Raw genomic sequence first — 10,955 nt, forward strand, 5'->3', positions numbered from 1 at the left:
CAAGCCACGTTATCACAGAAGTCGGCGCAATGACCTCCTTTTGGAACTTTTAAATTAACGGACCACACATCCGTTACTATTCCCACACAAACCACACACACGCAGCAGTAATTCAGCAGGTACCGCGTTCATTAATCATTAGGACTGATGCTTGGGCGAGTTGGTATGCCATGTTCAAGAAGAACAGCGCGAAAAGACAAGGACCACAGGAAGATACACAAAGACAAGGCTGACTTTCAACCATGAAGCCATGTTGAAAGTCAGCGCTTCTTTTTGTGTATCTTCCTGTGGTCCTAGTCTTTTCGCGCTGTTCTTCTTGAACATTAATCATTACCTTCTACCCGCGTCGCCTGTTCATGACGGCTGACCCACGAGAGCAGTTTTTTTTTCTGCTGACCCCCCCGTCACTCACGTGACCCTTTACGTCATATCCGTTGCTAGGAGACGCCTGCCCAGCTGATATACTCAAAGCCTGCGCGCGCGAACCAGATTGGAGAAAGTGTGCGCCGTGAAACGGGACGCTTCTAGAATAGTTGAACACTGCATGGAAGACGCGTGACTTGACTGGTAGGAAAAGCGACGGCGACTACCCGCTTTCACCAGTTCAAACAAAGAGCAGAGAACACAGATCCGGCGAGGAACGCTTTTATTATAAAAGCGACGTCATTGTCCTGATGCAAGAAGACGAACTGGCGCTATATACAGACACATGGAGAGCATACGCACATAACTTAGCAGAGTTCGTGACGTCTTCGTGCATGGTGAAGATGAGTATTTACAGATGCGAGTCCCTCGTGTGGCCGGCACCGGTTGAGACATGATGGCGAGACTCGATGGACATGAGGGGATGACGTAGGGGGGAAGCGCCTTACGTGCAGAGGCTACTTGTAGCCGCACCGCGCTTTTGATGAGGGCGACGGATGGAAACGATGAGTGTGCCGTAGACACTGGTGGTGATGAGGGGGGGGGATGATTGATGCCCAGCTTACTTCTTCGCCGCTGCCTTCTTGGGGGTAGCCTTCTTGGCGACCTTAGGCTTCTTCGGGGACTTCGCCTTCTTGGGCGACTTGGGCTTCTTCGCAACCTTAGGCTTGGCCGCGGCGGCCTTGGGCTTAGCCGCCTTCGGAGACTTGGGCTTGGCAGCCTTCTTGGCGGGAGACTTGGCTGCCTTGGGCTTCGCCACCTTCTTGGGCTTCGCTGCTCCGGCCTTCTTGGGTCCGCGCTTGACGGGAGACTTCTTGGGTGCGGCTGCGGCTTTGTCGGCGAGACGGAAAGACCCGGACGCACCCGTGCCCTTGGATCGCTTCAGCTGGCCAGTCTGGACGGCACGCTTCAGCGCGAGCTTGAGGTGCGTGTTGACTACCTTGGAGTCCTTGCCGACGTCGAAGTGGCTCATGATGTACTTGTGGATGGCCTGGCGAGAAGAACCGCCGCGTTCCTTCAGGGCCTCGATGGACTTCTTCACCATCTCGGTGTACTTGGGGTGGCTGGCGGGCTTCTTCGCAGTCTTGGGGCCACCGGCAGCGGGCTTGCGACCCTTGGGCTTGGGCGTAGCGGGAGCGGCGGGCTTGACCTCGGCATCAGACATGACGGGAGCTGGGAGGGTATCCGTGCCTGAACAGCGCACGAGAAACGTCAAAAAAAGGGTGGCGGGTGACGAGCGCACAGCGAGCGGAGCGAACTGCACAGCAGCGATGCGAGAGAGCGAATGAAAGAAAGCGAGGGAAGCGGCCGCTTTTATGGGGAGCGCGCGGACGTCGCGGAAGACTACAACAATATCTCGTGCTGCCGAGCGCCGCAAATGCCGCCGCTTGAGTTTGAGATTGTGTTTGTTGGGCCAGAAAAACGCTTGCTGGTGTATCATCCGCTTACTGCACTAGTGAAAGAACTCATGAACCGCGTAGCAGGACTATTGGATGAAACCTGTGCAAAGTTTCCCCGCGGTGGGACGTCGGGAAATTATTAAGAAAAGAGTTTTTCGGCGCGCCGGTGGCGGCGAGATTGTACTAATTTCGCAGTTCGGACCTCGACATTCGCGTCTCGTCGCGTCGGACTGGCTGAAAAGTGTCTAGAAATAAAATTCAATGATCCCTTTACATGTTTCAACCGTTTGCCTCGTGTAGCACCACGAGAACGCAGCGTAAGAAGCGACAGAAAATAGCCGGGGAAACACAAATTTGCTCCGAACCGCCATGTTGACTGCTTTGCCGGCCGCTGGATACGTTCGGTTTTTTCGCATTTTCGGCAACTTTTCGGTCGAGTTATGTCGCAAAAATTGCAACGAAGCTCGGGATGGGGTGACTTTAAATTTTGGTACAGGTGTCCTTCTGTTTCAGGCTTGCTTGATTGAGCGGCGAGCAAAAATCGAGACCGGCCTCCCCAGAGCCATCTCCCAGATTTGTGACGTAGATCGTCGCATAGACGGCGAACGCCGTCGCGCGGGTCCGACTTTTCGGGGCTTTTTAACCACATGTCCGGGAGTGTTTCACTGTAATGTGTACGGAGAACTCGAGGAACATTTCTTTTCCATTGTGTGGCAAAGTTTCAGCACCTGAAACGTCAATTAAAGAGAGAAAACTTAGCTAGACGACTCGCGTACCATGGATTGCTACGGCGCAAAAGTGCTGGCGCTGGGTTTTGGCCACTTTTTGGCATTCAAGGGACCGTCGTATTTAGGGGCCCAGGAGGGCTTGCAAAACGTGTGCCACGCAGTGACTGTCTCACAGGAGGCACCCACGGAGCGATTGCAGGAGGAATTAGTATTTCACGAAAGCTGCGCAGTGGTATTTGACGCCTTCTCTTCGGGCCATAGTAAACAGCTGGGCGCGGTGGGCGCTCGGTCGGGCCGCGTTACTATGTGGTCAGCGGACGAGGGTTGTACAATTTAAATTCGTTAATGGAGTGAATTTAATCATCCTTCTTCAATGTTCTCCTAGGCGAGTGTTTGATTTTAGAGCTGCGGACAGAGAAGAGCGGTTATATTTGGGTACGTTGGCGCGTTAATAATTTCTGTGTCGTCGGGGAGGCACCAACCTCGGTGTGCTTGTCTGTGAGATTTGCATCATAAATGTCTTCTCCGTTAACTGCTAAAACCGAACACATTGATGCATTTCTTGCACAATTACTGACAAGACAGTTTTATGCTCCATAAGTTTGTTATGAGACATGTTCGCATATACTGTTTATTTATTTATTTATTTATTGTACCCTCAGGGCCCGAAGGCATTACAGAGGGGAGTGGGAATACATAAAATTTTCAGTCTAAACAGCAACAACAAGAGAAAACAAAAATAAACCAGGAATACATGACAAATTGAAAACACAGGAAGGCAATAAGATTAGAATGCAGTAGGGATATATTAAAACAGTGTGTAGACAGTAAAAGGCAATTTTTATACAGTAATAAACGACACATACTCAGAAAGAAACATTAAGGACTTGACGAAATGCATTGTTATCAGAAATACCTGCGATGTCGTGGGGAAGGTGATTCCAGCTGGCACAAGTTCGAGGTATGAATGAGTCATGAAAACATTTGGTGTGACAAGATGGGATTTCAACTTTATGACGGTGATCAACGCGTGCTGATATGTAACATGGTCTTGACAGTAACTTAGGGTTGAGAAAGCTGTTGTGGTAAATTTTATGAAAAAGACACAATGAGGCTATTGATCTGCGGTGGGAAAGAAGTGGTAGGGACAAACTTGATTTCAAACAAACTGTTAAAATTTTTTCTGTGCTCATTTTGACCGGCCAAAGCTTACAAGTATGTTAAACTGCACACATAGAGCTTGCGTGCAGTTTATGCTCCACTTGGCACAATGGAAGAGCTTGATCTTTATTTGGGTTACTTATATTATTTTCAGTGATTAAATTATCACCTACATACATGAAATGGACACACACATACACATATGTAATACATATACCACTGACCACCAGCGTTATATAGGCTAATTTTCTACTGAATGCTACGGCAGTGTAAACCGGTGCTGGATAAGCATACTTCCATTTAAGTGAATTTAATAACACTCATCTCACAGTGTACAACTTGCATATGTGGTCCGCATATCAAACTGCAAAGTTCAAATTTGCTGCAATACTCCATACTAAGCACTGAAGCAAATTCAGGCCACAAGCAGAATTCAGAGCATTTGAACTAAAGCACATTCCTGTAGGTGTCTGATGAAAGTAAATAAAAATTAAATTAAATAATTTGATATAATTTAGAGCAGCACTTTGTTCAAATGTGTGTCTATCACTGTTTGCGTAAATTGCTAAGTGACAGTAAGTAGAGGTGATAAGAAGCCTATTGTAACCGAATAAAATGCACACATATGTGAAACCCATAAATTACTGCTTTTTTATGTAACAGTGCACATCCACTACAATGTGCACTTCCTAATGTGGTAGCATCCACCGCTACAAATGATTCCATTCTTTAATGTGGTTTCGATATGTTTTAATGAGTTTCTTTTTAGATATATACAGCAGTGAAAAAAACGTTGGCAGCATAAAAAGACAACACACAAGAAAGGGAGCTGGCATATTTCAGATATTGTCCTCTTATGGATGACTTGTTCTTATAGATGTGAGCACGAACTTTGGATAGACATGTTTCTTTTCTAAATAAATGACTCCTTCTTTTTGAAAGGATAGTCAATACACAAGAAACCTGCTGTAAGCCGTAATAGTTCAATAAATGGGTTTGGTATTCGGACAGTTTCCTTTTTTCGCCATGTGGCCTGGATTTTATTGCAGATATATGATGCGCTGATATGAAGATTGGAGGCTCCGGTCCCTCTGAATCCTGTATAGTCAAGCAATATCGCAGGTGCATAGACATGCAGAAGAAAAAAAATAAAAGTTAGCTGTTTTTATATATATTCTGCACCATATATACATATAAATTGGCAACCACATGTGGTTCTTTTTTGTTCGTTAGAACGAGGATTTCGCTACAACCGTCCAAACTCATATATATTACCCCCAGTGGCCCAGCACAAAAAAAAAAAAAAAAAGCTAGGCTACGATGCACAGATTACCTCGGGTAGCGAATGACTGTAACATCAGGTCGGGTCCCGCCCACGGTCACCAAGTGAACCGGTGTCCGTTCTGTGTACCACCATACAGTAAGCAGGAAAATCAGTTTCTTTAGCCCCGAAGACTAATCGGTTTTTTTTTTGTTTTTTTTTTCGGTGAGCGCTTTCAAATTGGCACATTGTGCAAGCACGAAAAGCACAACGATGTAATGGCATTGATAGCGGTCGAAAAAAGTTATTACCCAAGCGAGCCCGCCGCAAATTGATCATAATTCACAGTCTTCAGAACGTGAATTCAGTGCTGTTCGCGACGCACCGTCAGTGCTGCCTGAGGTACGAAACATATGACAGCACTAATTTTGGAAAAAGCGGCTCCGATTGCTCAAGCCGCACTGACCTGACCGCCTAGCAACGCGTGCAGTCAACGCGATCAGCTGTTCTCCACGAAGGGCCGAAAGGAGCTCTCGTGTTGCACATTTCGACACCACACGAAAGACCGATTCGCCTTACATACGACTGCAGCATATCCCCGCGAGGCCGTGCATGAAAACGAGGCGATCCCATCATTTTTTCTAGGTTGCCCACAACAACGGTACCCTCAGTACCGAAAATGTGGCCAGAAAGCAATGAATGCGACCCAGTTCACGCCGCAGTAATACATTGGAAGCAACGCGACGAGCCAATTTTTTTTCCGCCTCGATCAACGTCGTAGGAGCCCCGAAAGGGGTAGAAAACGCAGATTAAGTGTTCCACAAGTTCTCTGATCTCTGCCTAGAAAGAGGAACTCAGATTTGGGGCGAAATAAGCACGAAAATATCGCCAGCGAGTTAAGGCGTTCGACGACCGTGCGACGATCAACGGCACAAATCGGGGTGAAGGTTCCGAGGCGGCCGGTGCCGATTTTTGCTTGTCGCTCGCCCAAACTGGCGTAAAACGCCTCAACACCTACGCCGAAACGTGACGTGATAACATTTTCAGCTTCAGTACAATTTCTGGAGAGAAAATCGGCAGGAAAGTAGCCTAAATCACGAAAAATCCTAGGCTCGCCGAGCGCGGGCAAAGCTATCAACATGGCGGGCCGGAGGAAATTTTGTGTTTCCTTGGCCGTTTTCTCTCTCGCATTGCGGTGCGTTCGCTTCGCAAACCGCGAAGCGAGAGCTCGAAACACATAGAGGGATGATTGGATTTCACTTAGAGACACTTGTCAGCCCGCCGCAAGTGACGGGGCGCGAATCGTAAGGCTCGAACCGTGCGACCACCGCGATCTCGCAACCGCTGGATCGTCGGAGAAGCGCGTTTTTAAAAACTTGCCGGTCTCTCAACGCGATGAAACTCAGCAGGATGATAGTTTGATGCCTCTGCTACGAATTGAGTATGTTTTTACGGCTGTAGCGAAGCGCGTTGAAGGCGCGAGCGGCGGTTTTCGTGGACAAACAAGCACAGGCTGATGGAGAGCGGCGGCATCAGCTGGGCTGGGCGGCGCGGGCTGCGTGGTCTTCTCGGCGGTCCGCGCGTTTCCCGCGCGCTGCCTCGAAGAGGAGGAGAAGAAACTGCTCGCTCGGAGGAGCGGCCGTGTGGTACAGCGTTTTTTTTTTTCTTCGATTTTTTTTTCTGGGTACTCTATGGCTGAAATTACACTGAATACACTGCGCCAAGCCTTTTTTTTTTTCTTTTTGGCCTGAGCGTGGTTTTTTAATGCAAATAACCGCCGTTAAATATAACTCTTATTTCGAACTATCGATTATTCGAACTGATGCATTGGTGCCGTCAGTATGAAGCGTATTAAGGATCCGCTTAATTTGAACTCCGGATTAATTCCGACTCCGGGTTAATTCCTTTCGAGCCTGAATTCGAGATTGCACTTGAATTATATTAGCGGGCTTGGGGGATACAAAAAAAAAAATGAAAGAATCAGCACCCAAAATGGCCTCTAAAACGTGCGTTTTTCGGCCCTGTAAAGGTGCTTGTGCGGACGATGTTTTTATTACCTTTATTCCTCCCATATTTATGTGTTACTCTTTGAATGCAATCTTGTTGCTGATTGGCATTCCGAAAAATGTCCATTTTTGTTTTGTTTTTTGTTTTTTTGCGCGGATGGATGGAAAATTTGCCCATATATCGAGTCATTCTTAGATGTGTCTGGGTCACTTCTGAATTTGAGTTCTCTGTAATAAACATATTGAAATGAAGGCGCTGATGTAAAACATTTAGAACCTCGCTCGTTCTCGTTGACTAGTGAATTTACAGTGGCAGGTTGCGCCCTGGAACATAACTAAAATTCACAGTTTACGGCTACAAACTTCAACAGCAGCGGGCTTTACTCACTCTAATTGTAGCCGTTATTAATAATCATTAGTTTCCGGCTCTGCCGCTCTTCGTTGTTTTGCTTGTTTACTGCTCCTTTAATTTGCAGAGGTCGAAAAAACAAAACTCAAAAGAGGGTTCAGCTTTTTCATAGCGCCTGCATTAAAAGTAGCTGCGGATATCAAGACAGTTTTTCTGTTGTACAAAACGCACAATGGACATGCCTTTACTTGGCGGCAACTGACACAATCCATGCAGGTTGACTGTGTATCCCTCCACGTGTATATTTTGACCTTTTTTTATTCTGAAAATGAAATTTTGGATAATACATTATATGTACAATGATGTTGGACCCATAATCAGGGGCTAGTTATGGGTGCATCACAATAAAATACAACATAATTGCAGCACGAAGTTATGTTATAATTGATGTAATTGTAATCTATCCTTTACACTTCATCATACCGGACAGCCTCGACCAGCCGAAACAACTTGCACTCATTCGAAACATGTTCCATTTCACAGGGCACTTTCTCGACCAGTAGCGGCACTGAAGCTGAAAGGGCCGAATAACATAACCAGTATTATGTATATGCAAGTGCATGTCCACTGGCCGGCAAAAATTCTTTCACAGACGCAGTTATCGAGCTCGTCTTCATACAGAAAGTCTCGCTCATTATTCAGGGTTTCAGCTTTCGCAGTTTCCGAGATAAAGGTAAAATGAACTTCGTAGAATTGGTAAGCCTTGATTTGCATGAAAAGCGGCGAAATACCTTGCAAGAGAACGCGAGAAATGTGATCACCGTGATGGGGCGATCGCGGGCGACGTCGGAAAATCGGGACGACTGGTGTGCTTCGATATTTTTCCTCTCCGTTCGCCGTACACAACGCGAAATTTAGCAAAACTTATTTCATGTGATGAAATAAGGTTATGGCGCGCTTCGATACACTTTTCAAGGTGAAAATCAGCCGATAAATAACGGAAAGCGAGAAAGAAACCAACGTCGGCGGCCGCGGACGGCGCTGTCGACATAGCGGATCGGAGCGAATTTTGTGTTTCCTCCGCCGTTTTGTATCTCTCATCACGCTCTCTTCGCGTGATCCTGGATTAAAACAGCGCTTGAAATGCTTCGAGGGGTTATTACTTTTCACTTTAGGACCGTTTATAACGCGTCCACGGCATCGAGGCGCAAATTACGAGGCTCGAAACGCGCGCTGGGCTCAATCTCCCTCTAGTCGAACCGCAGAAAAACAGCGTTTTCGTAAATTTCTCAGCCTCGTAGAGCAACCAAACTGCGCACAGCGATTCTCCAATGTATCTACTACAAATATTCCACGATTTTAGTTCCAGAGACGCCAGGGGGTCGCACGAACAACGGTTTTCGTCACCCCAACAAGCACAGCGTGCGTCTTTCTCTTCGTAGCAGGGCGGGGGGCAGCTGGGCGCATTCCGTGGCGTTCTCGGCGGTCCGCGCGCTTCCCGCGCTCGGCTGGGTGGCAGAGGGGAAGCTTACGGGGCGCGGTAACCGGCAACCCGTTAGCTGAACCTCGTTGTGGAGGGGGCTGTAGGAGAATTCACAGAAATAAACGTTCCCATCTTGGGGTACCGTGATAAAGTAAAAAGCGCGGCGGGTCGCCTGAATTCAGTGCCTCGCCATTGGTTCAAAAGAAAACATTCGACAGAAGTCTGTCTGGTTGGGAAATTTAATGTTAGGAGAAGGTAAGTGACGCCAACCAAGTAAAATACAGGAAAAACACGACGTTTCGGGACCGGCTCGGCCCCTTCTTCACGGTGTGACTACGGGCGAGCGCAGCTTGGCTTTTTAAGCCCCTGTGTGGAGGACCTGCGGGTCAATGGCCGCAGCCCATGGACGTAGGATGAGGGGAGAGTCCCCAGGGAACGATTAACATTCTCTCGTGTTTGCTGCATGTGCCACGACTGTGTGCATTTTGCGTTTCAGTCGGATTTGATGCGTGTGATTAATTAGGCCGCTGGATTAATGAAGCTATATACGCTTGTCCTCTCTGCTTATTTCTGAACCACGTCCCTTTTTGCTAGCATATATTAATGAAGCTATATACGCTTGTCCTCTCTGCTTATTTCTGAACCACGTCCCTTTTTGCTAGCATATCTGCTTCGATATTTACAAACATGCGACATATTTCCTGATAAAAGCACACACGTGTTTTCCGATTTTGTACTCTTGTAACCTGCAAAGCAATGATTCCGATGGCCGTACCTCTGTGAATGCCGACGTGTAAGGAGCCTGGACCCACGTCAAGCCATTGCCGCGGCTTTTAGTCATGTCTCCTTTTCTCAAAAGGAAATAAAGAATTGAATTGAATTTGAAAAGGCTTCTTGTTCAACGAGCTTGTATGTACTACAAAACAGGTGTAGGGTAGGTCTGTTTACCTTGCGCGGTTATCGTTCTCGACAAACCCGATGCCACGATTAACTCTGACGTTCAGAAGCAGAGATAACAGTATCTTCAATACTCACACTGCCCTGGCCGACGTGTCAACCCCCGAAGATGGTCGACACGTCGAAGAGGGATCGACTATCTCCTCACCACTTTCCAAATGTTTGCTTTGAATAACTGTTTTTCGTCATCCGTGCATGTCGTTCTTTTCTTTTCCTTGCGTTGCGATCAGTGAAGCGCTTTGTCTGCGCACACTATGGCAGTCGATCCTTACATTTCAGACGGATGAGGATATCACGCCATATCCTTCTTTCAATTAATTCTTCGCCTCTTTTGATATGAACAAACGCAGGCGGGGTTGCCGGAACGAATCTCTGCCCCAATTGCAGACTCGTTACGCAAGGCCTGCGGTTAGCAAGATTTATATCTTGCGCAAGCAGTTATTATAAATGACCACACGATAAAAAAAATGACTCTAGAGCAAAATAAGAATCGAGACTTCGTGGTGGATAAAATGTGCGGGTGATAAAAAGAGAGACTTTGAAGGCAGCCTGGATGTGAGTGAGAACGTGTTGACCTCCAGCTTACCAATGAGAAAAGATGTCAAAATTAAATATTCCCTATTCACTATGCATTTAGTAGAGACAATCACTCAGTCGCTTTCTCCATTTTGCCTCATTGTTGCAGCAAAGACAGTAGGCCCGTTGGGTCACCGCTATTTTTAGAGTAGCTCTGTACGAGCCAAGAATATCACTCTAATTTGCAGCTGCGTTGAGATTTAAGCCAGTGCGAATCCTTGAGCTTTCACAAGCAGCCTGCAATATTAAGCCGCGGATAAGAACTGACACCGCTAAGCAGATCACAGCTCGCGAATGATGCGCGTGGTTTTGCGTCCCCAAGCGCGCATACAACCTTCGACTGCGCCCGCTCCGATTTCTGCACGTCGCCCGCCAAAACCGCCGACAAACATCACCAAACTCGTGCCGTAACGTGAAACGACATCACCACAGTACTTCAATGCGGTTTTCGCGACGTCAATCCACCCATGAACCGGACAAAACGGAGAGACAACGATCCTGCGAGGTTGTCAACATGCCGGCTCGTATCAGCATTTTGTGTTTCCCTGCCTATCTTCTATTGCCTCTCGCGCCCGATTAGGGCGCTACTAGCTGCAGCCGATCATTTAAAC

At 47.3% G+C, this 10,955-nt stretch overlaps 1 protein-coding gene across 1 annotated transcript; it reads right to left on the reverse strand.

Annotated features, from left to right (window-relative positions):
* Nucleotides 1-629: 629 nt before the first annotated feature.
* LOC149347265 (histone H1-delta-like) lies at nt 630-1,722 on the reverse strand. The gene has a single exon (XM_089586961.1). The coding sequence runs from the start codon at nt 1,586-1,588 to the stop codon at nt 986-988; it is 603 nt and encodes a 200-aa protein (XP_089443087.1). The 5' UTR covers nt 1,589-1,722; the 3' UTR covers nt 630-985.
* Between the last annotated feature and the right edge of the window lie 9,233 nt (nt 1,723-10,955).

Source organism: Amblyomma mixtum, chromosome 4 (genome assembly GCF_055824585.1).
Source record: "Amblyomma mixtum isolate Tamu chromosome 4, ASM5582458v1, whole genome shotgun sequence".
Lineage (NCBI taxonomy): Eukaryota > Metazoa > Arthropoda > Arachnida > Ixodida > Ixodidae > Amblyomma > Amblyomma mixtum.